Raw genomic sequence first — 15,140 nt, forward strand, 5'->3', positions numbered from 1 at the left:
TGAGGTTCCTGCTGTCTTAGGGTTCAAAAAGACAATGGATAGTTAATGACTAAATTGTAAGTAGGGCACCAAAGTAAAAACCCTGTGTTGAGGGGTAGACATGCAGCTTCCTGGGTGGGAGGGATGGGTCACTGTCTTTTGGTGGTGGGAATGGTGTTTATGTACACTCCTAGTAAAGTGTAGTCATATAAATCACTAGTTAATTAATATGAGAGGGGGAAAATTAATTGTATGTCTCAAAGTTTTTAAAACAGAGACTGAGTCTTTTTAATATATAGGCTGTGTATTTGATATGCGGACTCTCTCAAAAGCCAGACCAAGTAGATCAGAAGCAACCAATATACAGCTATATACAATATACTGGGTACTGTACAGCAAACCCTAACAGAAGGACTTTTCAAAGTTAACCCAATTACCAAATAATGTAGACCCCCTTCTAAGCATAGTTCGCACAGCTAGAAAATTAAAAGTACTGAGTTGCCACAGTGGTATCTACATTATTGTTTTTTTTCCCCTTTATTTAAGAAAAGATTAATTAACAAAACCATAGGGTAGGAGGGGTGCAACTCCACACAATTCCCACCACCCAATCTCCATATCCCACCCCCTCCCCTGATAGCTTTCCCACTCTCTATCCCTCTGGGAGCATGGACCCAGGGTCATTGTGGGTTGCAGAAGGTAGAAGGTCTGGCTTCTGTAATTGCTTCCCTGCTGAACATGGACATTGACTGGTTGGTCCATACTCCCAGTCTGCCTCTCTCTTTCCCTAGTAGGGTGGGTCTCTGGGGAAGCGGAGCTCCAGGACACATTGGTGGGGTCTTCAGTCCAGGGAAGCCTGGCCGGCATCCTGATGACATCTGGAACCTGGTGACTGAAAAGAGAGTTAACATACAAAGCCAAACAAATTGTTGAGCAGTCATGAACCCAAAACTTGGAATAGTGGAGAGGAAGTCTTAGGGGGATACTCACAGCATACTCTAGTGTACTTCTGCTTTCAGGTATATATTTTGCAGTAGTTTATGGATATGTGTGAACATATGCTCTCTCTCACAGAACCTGGTCTATATCTAGGTTTTGTGACTTTGTTAGAAAGTGAACCACCTGGGATGGAATTAGAGAATACTATGAAAGGAAAGGTCTCACCCGAGTAATGAAGTTGAAGGGTTGTCATTCCACACGTGAAGTCTCTGGACACAGTCTGAAGTGAAGTATACTGAGGTGGCAATCATTATGTTGATTAGGTTATGATTGGTAGATGCAATATTATTTGATATGGATTGGGAGAGGCATGCGGGAAAGTGGGCCCTACCCAAGGGTTCCAGGACTGGGGGAAGTAGAGGCTCTATAGTGGAGATGTGAGGTTCCGGCTGTCTTAGGGTTCAAAAAGACAATGGATAGTTAATGTTATCATCACATTATTTGGTAATTGGGTTAACTTTGAAAAGTCCTTTTGTTAGGGTTTGCTGTACAGTACCCAGTATCTTGTATATAGCTGTGCTATTGGTTGCTTCTGATCTACTTGGTCTAGGCTTTTGAGAGAGTCTGCATATCAATTACACTGCCTATATATTAAAAAGATTCTGTCTGTGTTTTAAAAAACTTCGAGACATAGCTAAAACCTGTAAGCAACCCAGGTGCCCAACAACAGATGAGTGGCTGAGAAAGCTGTGGTATATATACACAATGGAATACTATGCAGCTATCAAGAACAATGAACCCACCTTCTCTGATCCATCTTGGACAGAGCTAGAAGGAATTATGTTAAGTGAGCTAAGTCAGAAAGATAAAAATGAGTACGGGATGATCCCACTCATCAACAGAAGTTGAGTAAGAAGATCTGAAAGGGAAACTAAAAGCAGGACCTGATCAAATTGTAAGTAGGGCACCAAAGTAAAAACCCAGTGGTGAGGGCTAGACATGCAGCTTCCTGGGCCAGTGTGGGGTGGGAGTGGGTGGGAAGGATGGGTCACAGTCCCATGGTGGTGGGAATGGTGTTTATGTACACTCCTAGTAAAATGTAGTCATATAAGTCACTAGTTAATTAATATGAGAGAGGGAAAATTAATTGTACATTATTGCTTTTAAAGCCTTTGTGGGCAGGTCAGGGCGGGGGGAGGCTCAAACCTGGGTCCTTGTGCATGGTGAGTTGTGTGCTCAACTGAATGTGCTACCACCTACCCCCATGGATTTATCACATCTGAACTGTAAAGAGTTGTTTTTTTCCTCTGTACTCCTTCCATTACCAGGTGTATACCATTGAGGAATCTGGACTAAACATCGTGATGTGGTCAGTGATCAGAAATAAGAGGATGGGGTGGCTGTATGGACATGCAACTCTCTCCAGTTACGGTCCATTTAAGGTGGCATTTGAAGCCGATTTGGATGGAAGTGAACACATTCTTATTGCCCTTGATGATATCTCCTTTACACCAGAATGTATATCCGGAGGTAAGTAATTCCTTCAGCAAATGGAACATGTGCATATGATTTTTTTATACCTAATTATGGAAGAATTGAAAATTTTGCATTTCTCTAGAGTCATAGTTGTACTCACACACTGAAAAATTAGTACTGTGTGCTATATAGGATGTGACGGCTTTCTGTCCATGAAAGGGTCAGACCATTTTCATATCCTCTAGGCAAAAATTCAGCTCCATTAATATGGTTTTATTTTGTTAGATATTTTATTTTTTCATAAATGCTGCACAAAACTAGAGACGATAGAGGCCTCAGAGACTCTGTCATCCTCTAGCCAGTCTTACCCATTCTAAATAGCTTTTCCCTTCCTGGAGTAATTTTCTATCTTAAATATTTCTACTGTTAATAATACAATTCTCCTTCTTAGTCCTCACACCTATGGACATCTAGTTTTTGTCAAAGGGCCAAAACTATTAATTGGAAAAAGGAGAGTCTCTTCAACAAATGGTGTTGCAAAAATTGGGTTGAAATGTGTAGAAGAATGAGACTGAACCACTATATTTCACCACACACAGCAGTAAAATCCAAGTGAATCTGGGACTCACATATTATACCAGAAACTCTCAGATACTTAGGAAAATGTGGGCAGCACTGTTTTCTAAGTTTGATAGGCATCTTCAATGAGACAAGTTCAATTGCAAGAAAGATGGAAAATAAATCAAATTAATGGGACTACATCAAATTGAAAAGCTTCTGGACAGCAAAAGAAACCACTCCCATGTCGGGGGTGGGGGGGATGACAAGCCCAGTTAAATGCACATAATACTATGTGCAAGACCAGAGCAAGGGCCCAGGTTTGAGCCCCGGCTCCCCACCTGCAAGCAGGCATGCTATACAAACAGTGAAGCAGGTCTGCAGGTGTCTATCTTTCTCTCTCCCTCTCTGTCTCCCCCTACTCTCTCAATTTCTTTCTGTCCTAGTGAATAAAAAATGGCTGCCAAGAGTGGTGGATTTGTAGTGCTGGCACTTAGCCTCCGTGATAAACCCAGAGGCAAAAGCGAAAGGAAGGAAGGAAGGAAGGAAGGAAGGAAGGAAGGAAGGAAGGAAGGAAGGAAGGAAGGATGGATGGAAGGAAGGGCAGACCATCCAAAGAGACTTCTTACAGAATGAGAGAAGATCTTTACATGCCATAAATCAGAAAAAAAAGATTAATAACCAGAATATATAAAGATCTCACCAAACTCAAGAACAACAAATGACCTCATACAGAAGTGGGGAGAGGATATGAATAAAATATTCACCAAAGAAGAGTTATAGAAGTTCAACAAACATATGAAAAACTGCTTAAAAGTTACTGATTATCAGAGAAGTGCAAAGTAACACAATTATGAGATACCAATTCACTCCTGTGAGAATGCCATACATCAGAAAAGATAGTAATAATGAGTGCTGAAGAAGTTATAGGGATGAGGGAATCTACTTGCTCTGCTTGTGGGAATGTAAATTGATCCAACCCCTATGGAGAGCAGACTGGAGAACTCTCAGAAGGCTAGAAATAGACCTGCCCTATGACTCTGCAATTCCTCTCCTGGGAATATATACTAAGGAATCATACACATCCATCCAAAAAAAGAACTATGTATATAACTATGGCCATAGCAGTACATTTTGTAATAGTCAAAACCTGGAAGCAACCTAGGTGTCTAACAACAGAGGATTGAATAAGAAAGTTGATATATATATATATATATATATATATATATATATATATATATAGTAGCTATTAAGAATGATGAATTCACCTTCTTCATTTCATCTTGGTGGAGTTTGAAGGAATCAGGTTAAGTGAGATAAACCAGAAAATAAAAGATAAATATGGTATGATCTCACTTATGGGCAGAAATTAATAAAAACAGAAAGGGGAAGCACAGAGTAGAACTTGAACTGGGTTTGGTGTATTGCATCAAAGTAAAGGACTTTGGAGCTCAGGGTTACTTTCAGTTCCTGTTGTGTGGTGGTATAGGAGGATCTAGGCTGGGGGTGAGAGTATTTTGCAGAAAACTGAGAAATTTTACATATGTACCATCAACTGTATTTACTGTAATTCATTAATCTCCCCAGTAAAAAAATATTTTTGTAAAGGAACATCTCCCCAAAAATAAAGAATTCACCTTCTGTTACAAAAAGAAAAAGAAAAAAAAAACATTTGTTATTTAGCACTGTTCTAAGAAATCAGCCTTTTGAATTTCTTCTGTTTAAGTATTCCCTTACAAAATTTTCCAAGTTCTTTGGGGGCCAGGCAGTGGCACACCAGGTTGAGCATACGTACCCATTATAGTACGAAAGGACCCAGATTGGAGCCCCACTCCCCACCTGCAGGAGGGACATTTCAGAGTCTTGAAGCAGGCCTGCAGATGTCTATATCATTTCTGTCCCTCTCTATCACTCCCACCCTCTCAGTTTCTCTTTGTCCTTTTGTCCTATCCAATAAAAATAGAAATTAAAAAAAAGGAAAAAATGGCCACCAGCAGCAGTGAATTCATAGTGCTAGCATAGAGTCCTTGCTGACAAATCAATTAACTAATTAATTCATTAATTCTCAGTGTTAGTAGGATCATTGACTTTCTAGCTACAGGGAGTTGCTTTCATATCTTATTTTTAACCTATGTTCAGAATTTATTCTCTTTGAAGCTTAAGGGTTTTTGTTTGCTTTTTTTCCACATCATGGTTGTTGTACATAATGTTGTAAGGCTCATGGGAGTTCTGGGGAGGTAGGTCTATGAGATTCTAGTGTCACAGGGCTGCTTCTAGGCCATGGACTGCATATCTTCTGCCAGTTCCCTAGGTAGCTGCCTGGATGTGCAGATCTGCCCCCATTGCTCTGGTAGAGCAGGGCTGTAGTCAAGTCACAAGCTGTGTCTGGGTTCGTAGTCAGGTGCAAGATCAGCCAGTCTGTGACTACACGGAAGAACTAATGGGCATGGCTCTGACTCATCCAGCTGGGCAGGACCTGAGAATGAGTACATGTGGTTCTGGCCCGTTCTGGCTGAGTAGGACATGTTAACCTGTTAACAACTGTGTGTGACTCTGGCCCATTCTGGCTGGGCAGCTCCACCTAGATACTCTAGCAGGAGTGCCAGACAATTTTCAGGTCTAGCTTATGAGCCACAACTGGGTTCAGCTCAGTAGCGCTGTTACCAGGGGCACAGATAGGCATGTCTCCTGCTGGTTTCTGGACACACAGGACTGCACCCTACACTTACACAGAACAGGGCTGGTCCTGAGTGACAGGACAGCTCCAGGGCCTGCAGCCAGGACTGTAGGGCTGTGACGTTAAGGAGTTGCAAACAAGTTGTTTCCAGGCCCCTGTGTACTCAGAAGCCAATCTTCACTAAGGACCTTCAGCTGAGTCCAAGTCAGCAGGTCTGTTACTGAGGGCACAACCGGCATGGTTCCTTCTGAGCCTTTTGGCAGATGAGAACTAGCTGTAAGACTGTGAGCAGTTGAGAGTGGAGCTGAGTGCTTTGCGAGATGAGAATTATTTGGGTCTGCAGCTGGAACCACATGCAGTGTGTCTGCTTCCATGGCATGGACCTGGCTTGGAGCTTCATTTGAAAGATTCACAATTAAACCCGGGTCCTTGCACTTGGTAATATGTGTGCTTAACCATGTGCGCCATCGTCCGGCCCCCACAATCTTCTTTCCAGATCCTTAAGTTCTCACGAAGGCCTCACAAATGCCACTAGATGTATGCCAGCTCATTATAAGGGGAGGGCGTGATTGGGGGACTATCTATTCTGCCAACTTGCTGATGCTGCACTCCTATATGGAATTTTTAAAAGACTTTCAGCAAGGGAAAAAAATAGCAGTTATATGCCTGTGCCTCAGAACCACTTTGTAAAAATGACATTTTAAGCATTATAACTTAGCAAGGAAAAATTCATTTTTCAGTGATGCTGGCTAAAATAAGCATTTACATTTTGTGTAAAATGTAAAATTATCAAAATTTCATTCATCTCTCTCTAAATTCTCAGTTCCTGTTAAATAAGATGCTCATGATGGGACACATTTTCCCAGTAAAATCTAGTAGAAGCCATGACAAAATAAATGGTGGTACAGGACCTGAATGTTTATTGAACAAAAGCCAGAGAAAGAAGTTGAAATAGACATTTCCAGGGTTCATTTATGTGTGTTCTTCATTCAGCCCTTAGGAATTGTGAGGAATTCTGTATCATCAAGACTATTTGCATTCTCCCTCATTGATAACTAAGCTAATCTACTACATGAATTTGAACAAATAAATTAAGTAATACTGTCCAGATCTAATAGTAGGGCAACTAGATTTTTACACATAGCATACCAACTTTTTTATGTCCACATTAGTATACTTGGATTGAAATCAACTGAACTCTTGAATTTGACTTTAACCGAACATTGTTTTTTTTTTGTTGTTGTTGTTGTTGTTGCTGTTTTAACCATCTGGTCAACCCCCTCTGGAAGCATACTCCCCCATAATATAGATGAATACAAAATGATAGCATTTGTCACTCCAAGTTAAATGTAGTTTTCTTTCCATGTAGAAGATTGTCCTGGGATTCTAGTCCCAGCTGCATCAACCTTTACTTTCTGCATTATCATTTCTCTCAACTTCCTTTACTTTCTCAGGGAAATGTTTTCCAAATGGAGACATCTTAATCATAGCAAAACACCTCCTAGCAATTTGAAGTCAGCAGAGAAATGTGTTATTTATAGTCTTTTTCGTAGCTTGCTGGAATTTCTGGAATTTTCTGAGGTAGCACATTTTTCTCCATGCCAAGAACATTTTTTTCAAAGCTGATGAAGTCTTGCTGCCTTTAGAACTATTTAAGAAAACTGTGTATTATTATATGGGAAACTGGGGAATGTTATGCATGTACAAACTATTGTATTTACTGTTGAATGTAAAACATTAATTCCCCAATAAAAAAATTTAAAAAAAAAACTGTAAGCTGTTTGAAACAGCTATGGGTGAGAAATGATAAAATGCTTTAAGATATGATGCAGAGCCACTTTTTATTTGATTTGATTTGATTTTGGGTTATTGCTGGGGCTTAGTGCCTGCACCAGGAATCCACTGCTCCTGGAGGCCATTCTCCCTCACCCCCATTTTTGTTACCTTTGTTGCTCTTGTTGTTGTTGTGGTATAAGACAGAGAGAAATTAGAGAGGAGGGGAAGACTATTCCTTACAAGGATGCTTACAAACCATCAACTGTTGTACAAGTTGATACAGAAACATCAGAAGCAGTTTGGTTGTGCCTTTTAACACAGGAGATATGCCTTTTAACAATTTAGTTCCTCTCCTACCTTTTTCTTAGTATGCACTTTGCAACCAGTTTTCTGTACCTCTCCATGTTCTTACTACAGACACACTTGAAGAGTAAGGAGATAGCTCATCTTGGTAGACTGCTTATCTTACTATGCCCAAGATCCGGGGTTCAAGTGCTGGGTCCACATGAGATTATCAAGGGCTGGGAGGAATCTCCAAGGATAGTGGAGTGGTGCTGTGATGTCTTTTCTCTGTGTGTATATCTTCCTCTCTATCTCTGTCTGAAGTGAAAATAATGGAAAAGTTGGCCTGAGAGCAGTGATTTTGCACATACTTAAGATCCTAATGGTACATTTTTTAAAATATCTCAAGTGGCAAATTCTATATGTTTTTCTTCTTTCCCCATTTCATTTTCCTGCCAAAATTCAGTTTAATGCCTCATCAGAATCTCAGCCACGGTTGTATAATTGATTTATCTAATTTACTGACACATATATAGCTATCAAAATAAGTTTGTCTCAAGTGTAGTATAAATTCCAGAAAAAATAGACCTTTCATCTTTCTTACTCACCACAATAACACAATGATTTTTTTATTGTAAACAACAGAACCTGACTCGGGATACTTTAAACAATAAGTAACTTTATTGAAAGGAGAGTGAGTAACTCCAAAAAGCAAACACAAACATAAAACTGAGGAAAATAGTAGAAAACAGGTAAAACTGACTAAGTTGGAATATAAGACATGGTGACTCCACTCCCTTTGAGTCACTGCTTTGGAAGCTGGGCCCTCTGCTCCCTGTTATCACCGTGAATAATCTTTGTTTGTCACTCCCTCAAAGGGAAAAGAGCTAGTTGATATGCCTGCCCAAGTCCTGGTCACACATCCACACCACAGAGTTCCTTTCCCTACTCTTTACACCTAAATTGCACGGTGCCCATGCCTAGTTGATGACTGGTCCTCTTTTTCTTCTTCATGGTGGTCAAGCTGGGATTTTCTGCAAATGTGGACATAACTACAAAGCTGCAACTAAATGTTCCATATATACTCTAAGCAAAGTGTAACTAATCAAGACACACAAGGTATAAAGAAGGAAATGGTAAATCACTATTAAAATTTCTTTAAAGCAATGAGAGTGACAGGTCTGAGAACCAAGGCACAGGGTTTTATCTGTAAGAAACAGCAAAAACAGGAGCTTCCTTCCACCTTTCTCAGAGAGGCTCAGTGGTCCATTTTTATTCCTGGGTGCTCAACACAATTAGACAAGATGGATTCCTGGTAGATAAGGTTTTATTCAAAATAAATAAACAAATAAATTAAAATGCCTTACAGCTCTCAGTTGTCTACTAAATAAGTTTCTTAGTTCTGGAAGTAAAACTTCTATCCTATCTGTCTCTTTCTACAAAATGAGTCCTTTAAGGAGGGACTTTTTGCCTTTCTCAAATGGAGTCCCACATTCTTTATCTCCTTTACTTTATCTAAAGTTGCTCTGGTTGGGAATGTCCTACACTATACCTCCTCTTGTGTAAATCCTCTGGTTTCTAGCACAAAATAAAAGCCTAATTTTTTTTTTAATAAATTTATCCTTAACCCCCCCCCCCCAAGCCAAACTCTGTTCTTTGGGAGTTTCTTAGCCTTCAATTTGCAGCTTTTCTATAATGTGACTTGCATGGTATCTTATGAAGGTTGTAACTTGATTTCTGACATGCTTAGTTCTTCTGCATTGAAAAATCCCTACTGTTATTATCTTAGAATTTATTCTTTCCTATTTATGGGAAACAAGAATAGGTAATCTTTAATTTTGAGGTTGACTGAAAAAAAATAGAAACTAAATTTGAAGTTAGCATATATCTAGAGCAGATATCCATCTAATATCAGAAGTGATGTTATAACAGGTGTAGATGAATTATTTAAGAAATAGTTTTAATGCCTGATTTAATCTTTCTGATTCAGCTAGTGATTCATGGGCCTCTTTTTGAAATGATCATGATAATGCATAAAAATGAGGCTGTACATTTTGAAAATGACTATCAGTCAATCCTGAATCACTTACTGATAAAGCTTTAAATCTACTATTGTGTGTCATGTCATGGTACCTTTACTTCCCTTACTCTGTGTATATATATATATATATATATATATATATATATATATATATATATATATATATATATATGTAATTTATTTGAGAGAGAGCCCAGAGCACTGGTCAGCTCTGGCTTATGGTGGGGCTGGGGAGTGAACCTGGAACCCCAAAGTCTTTGGCTCTAGAGTCTTTTTGCATAGCCATTATGCTGTGTCCTCAGCTCCCCCTGACTCTGTCTTTTGTTGTTGTTTGTTTGTTTGTTTTTTGGTCTATCTCTTTTTATCTTAAAAAAAGTCAATATGGAGTGGTGAGGCCCCAGAGATGACAAAGCAAAGAAAGAGAGAGAGAAATTGGGGCCAGGTGGAGGTGTACCTGGTTGAGTGCACATGTCCCAGGTTCAAGCCCCTGATCTGTTGGTATGCTTCTAATTCTGCTTCTAAGACCCCTTCTGTTTCATTGGTTTAATCCCCCCTGCTTAACACTGTATTCTATTTACCTAACCACTGCTAACTAAGCACGGTCCTGCCTTCAGGGCATTGGTTTAATCCCCACTGGTTCATGATGTCTTTTTGCTCCGCCCCCTCTCGTAGTACACCCTGATTTGCACCACTCTCTTTTTGCCCCACCCACTCTATGTCACATCCTGTTTCCACCCTACTTGGCAAGTATATATATAAGGACAGGATTGTGATTATATATTTTTTAGATAGTTTACATTGTGCTGCATTCCACATGAATAAAAAGATACTGCTTCCCAGCTCAGCCATGAGTCTCTGGTCGTCTGTCTCTCCCACCTGCAAAGCTAGCCCGGCACCGGTCCCCACCTGCAGGGAGAAAGCTTTGCCAGTGGTGAAGCAGGGCTGCAGGTGTCTCTCTGACTCACTCCCTGTCACTTCCTCCCCTCTTGATTTCTGACTGTCTCTATCCAACAAATAAATAAAGATAATTTTTTTTAATTTAAAAAGAGAGAGAGTCGGGTGGTAGCGCAGTGGGTTAAGCACACATGGCATGAAGTACAAGGACCAGCGTAAGTATCTGGTTCAAACCCCCGGTTCCCCACCTGCAGGGGAGTTGATTCACAAGCGATGAAGCAAGTCTGTAGGTGTCTATCTTTCTCTCCCCCTCTCTGTCTTCCCCTCCTGTTGGTATGCTTTAAAAACACCTTCTGTTTCATTTGGTTTAATCCCCCCTGCATTCTATTTACATAACACTGTATTCTATTTACATAACCTCTGTTAACAAGCACCACCTTCCCTCCAGGGCATTGGTGGTTTAGTGGTAGAATTCTCACCTGCTCCGCCCTCTCTCCTTGTCATACCCTGATTTTCATCAGTCACTTTTCTCTCCACTCTCTCTGCGTAGCATCCTGTTCCCACCCTACTGGGCTAGTATATTTATAAGGACAAGATTGTTTGTAGTTTTAGTTTAGCTTAGCTTGGTATAGATTGCGCTGCGTCCTGCATGAATAAAGAGATACTGCGTACAACCCAGCCATGAGTCCCTGGTCGTCTGTTACCCGCCCGTGAAGCCAGCCCGGCGAAAACAACATAGCCTGGCGAAAACAACATTATGGTGCCTACAACGTGGGACTGGACCTGTGCAACTCCCAGATAAGTGAAGACTTTGCCTACCTATGCACTATGGTCTTCTCTTCTACTTATGAAGAGGTTTGCCAAAGCCTCTACTGTTTCATCATGAGACAGTTACTCTGTCTCTGGAACTTTGCTCTGGGCCACACTTTGTTTTCCTGACCAGGAACTTTGGTTTCTTGTGACCCTAATCATAGAGCTTGGGAGATGCATGGAGATTTCTCCTTGGACTTTCTGGATTCCCTCTCCCATGTTTCCCGAGGAAAAGGACTACATTTTGCTCCAGGCCACAGTTTGGTTCTTTATGACCGTGATCGTAGACCTTGGGATATGCATGGGGATTTCCACTGGGACTTTCTGGACTTCTCACATGTTTCCCATGGAGAAAGACTACTCTAATTTGAGGAGCATTCTCCAGTACCCTGGCAGTCTCCAAGAATGGAGACACGTGGTTAGTTCTATTCTCCTGATTGGATTCTTTCTTCAATGGGAAGACACTTTTAAAAATGGGTGCCTGAAGCAATCTAGCAGGAACAGTCAGAAGCACCCTAAATGGAATTTCGAAGAGCTTTTTGGACTAGGACGCCCTCCGGGGACTCATAATGCTACATGGTGAGATCTGTTTCATAAGAGAGTGATTTGAATGACTGAATTTCTGTTTGACATTGACTTAAAAAAAAGAAAAAAGAAAAATGCTGGATGCAGCCATGATTTCTAGAGACATCCAGAAATAATCCAAAAAATTGTTTTTTCCTCCTTTGATTTCTTTTTTATGTCTTGGCATAAATCTGAAACGTTTAATCCTGAAAACAGTATGAGTTATGGGTGGGGCAGATAGTGCAATTATTATGTTAATTATTCTCATGCCTGAGGCTTCTACCATGGTTCTTCTGTTTACCTTTCCACATTTTATTGAGTTTAAGCTGTTTAAACAACCTTAAAATCATACTAGAAAGGACTTCCAATTATAATGGAGTTATCAATTATAGTAAACTTCTAATCTGCTACAAGTTTTGTTTGACAAGTAAGTGAATTTCAGCTGTCAAGTCTTCACATGAAAAAGCATCTACTCAAATGGAATTCCTGGAAATCCATTTGGATCCTGTTCTCTGACATCACCCACAGATGGAATGACTACAACACACCCCCAGAAACCAATGATGTGACCTGGCACAACCTGAAGAAACAGATTCACAGACTCCAAAGATCACTCTCTACAGAAAAGCAGAATTCTGGTGGCCGACATTCCCCATCGAGACAGACATGCAGCGTTTCATCCCTTGGCATTTTCTTCTGTGGTCAGCTACTTTGGACTGACACCTCCATCGGACTTACTGGTACACGCTGCTGTGTTTCTCAAAGACTAACTTCAGCCAATTGCCTTGAGACTTTATAGGCCATGTCCCCTCGCCTGCAGGCTCTGTCCCCAGAGTCAGAAAACTCCTCCTTCTTATTAGGTTATGTCCACAGAGGCAGGAAACGCCCTTTGAGGCAAGAGATGCCCCCAGAGGCATGAAGCGCTCCCAGAGGCAAGAAATGCCCTTTTGCCTGCTAGGCCTTGCCCTTTGAGGCAAGAAACGTTCCCCTTGGCATCACACTGGTTATTGCTGCTCGCCTATATTGTTTTCCATGTCTTATGCCAGTTTTTTTTTTAAAACGCCTGTACCATATAGGTTTCTGTTCACCCCACAATCCTGATACTATGGCCATTAGTTAAAAAGAAAGGGGGAATTGTTGGTATGCTTTAAAAACCCCTTCTGTTTCATTTGGTTTAATCCCCCCTGCATTCTATTTACATAACACTGTATTCTATTTACATAACCTCTGTTAACAAGCACCACCTTCCCTCCAGGGCATTGGTGGTTTAGTGGTAGAATTCTCACCTGCTCTGCCCCTCTCCTTGTCATACCCTGATTTTCACCAGTCACTTTTCTCTCCACCCTCTCTGCGTAGCATCCTGTTCCCACCCTACTGGGCTAGTATATTTATAAGGACAAGATTGTTTGTAGTTTTAGTTTAGCTTAGCTTGGTATAGATTGCGCTGCATCCTGCATGAATAAAGAGATACTGTGTACAACCCAGCCATGAGTTGCTGGTTGTCTGTTACCCGCCCGTGAAGCCAGCCCGGCGAAAACAACACCCTCCTCTCTCCATTTCTCTCTGTCTTATCCAACAACGATGACAACAACAACAGCAATAATAACTACAACAATAAAAAACAAGGGCAACAAAAGGGAAAATAAATAATAAATAAATATAAAAAATTAAAAAGAAATTAAGAGAAAAAGAAGCATTAGAGGGAAGGAAGGAAGGCAGAATTTTATTTGGAAAGGGTTGGAAACAGGAAAATAGAAAATAGGGACAACATGAAAAGGAACTTTCTTGAAGCAACAAAGCGTAAAGGTGTTTGCATGTATGATTTTCACTAAATATCACTTTGCTCAAAATATAAAATAAGAAGTTAGAGAACTAGCTCGGTTCTGCAGTATAAATCAGTAAAGCCCAGAGGAATGGCCAGACTGTGACTGAGTCTTCTTTGTCAGATAGAGCCAATGATTGGATCACTCAGAGGTTGAGTCAAGTTCCAAAATATTTGTCTCTTTTCTTTTGCTTGTCTTCTCATAATATAATTAATATGTTAGTTAGGAGGACACCTAGAAGGATTCTATATAGTGAAAGGTAACCCAATACAATCAGCAATAGTTATTTTTCATTATGTGATTAGAAAGGTAAAGATTAGTGCTTAAGAAAAATTGCGTTGTTGTTATTTTTTTGTTTGTTTTTAACCAGAGCATTGCTCAGCTCTGGCTTATGGTGGTGCAGGGGACCAAACCTAGGACTATGAAGCCTCAGGCCTAACAGTCAGTTTGCACAACCATTATGCTATCTACCCCTACCCTATTGTTGTTATTTTTTTTCCCCCCAGAGCACTACTCATCTCTAGCTTCTGCTGGTTTGGGGGACAGAACCTGGGACCTGGGAGCCTCAGGCATTTGAGTCTATTTGCATAACCTTTATGTTATCTCCCCCACTCTATCTTTCTCTTTAGTGTTACAGCATTCTTAACCATAAATCTGTTTAGACTAACAAAAGAGTCAAGAAATTATAAGTTAGAGGACCATTATAGAAGCAGGTTGGACTCCTAAGTGGTCTTTTCTGCTCTCCCTCAGTGTATTGTCATCTCTAGTTGTTCTTCCTGAGAACAAAAGTTCCCCAATATGTACTTGAACTTGGATAGTAAGTATTCCTTCAAAGACTACCTAATACCTTTAGATTTTTCTTGTATATATTTGTAGCAAGTGACAAAGAGCCTACTTTCCATTCTCCTTTCTCAGGTCTTATTTATAAATAAATTATTTAATTAATAAATAAATACCTTAAGTTTGGTGTCAAAATTGCCACTCTTGTTTTCTGCAAGTAAAAGCCATTCCACTCACAAGACTGATGATGACATATTTCCTTTCCTGACTTGCTGTCTTATCATCTGAAATAGTCATATTCCTGCTGCAATTTGTGTTTCAAGGCGAGAACATAGGTGGGATTGGATCAGATGTTAGGTCACTGAATACCAAAAGGACAGCAGACTTAATCCTGTAAGGTTTGGAGAACAGTTTCGGACAGAATTCTTTCTTTGGGAAGTATATACTGGAAGCTTTGTGCAGTTAGGATGAAAGGGAGGAATATGCTTAATAACATTGCCCTAAAGTTAGGAATCAGGTGTTCAGAATCAGGGAATTCTTT

At 40.3% G+C, this 15,140-nt stretch overlaps 1 protein-coding gene across 1 annotated transcript in view; it reads left to right on the top strand.

Moving 5' to 3' along the window:
- Positions 1-15,140, top strand: part of MALRD1 (MAM and LDL receptor class A domain containing 1) — a 580,642-nt gene that overhangs the window by 441,274 nt on the left and 124,228 nt on the right. The window contains exon 33 of the mRNA XM_060192257.1: positions 2,247-2,448. Within this exon, the coding sequence (XP_060048240.1) occupies positions 2,247-2,448 (202 nt within the window). The remainder of the gene's footprint in view (positions 1-2,246; positions 2,449-15,140) is intronic.

This window comes from Erinaceus europaeus, chromosome 6, assembly GCF_950295315.1.
Source record: "Erinaceus europaeus chromosome 6, mEriEur2.1, whole genome shotgun sequence".
NCBI classification, from domain to species: domain Eukaryota; kingdom Metazoa; phylum Chordata; class Mammalia; order Eulipotyphla; family Erinaceidae; genus Erinaceus; species Erinaceus europaeus.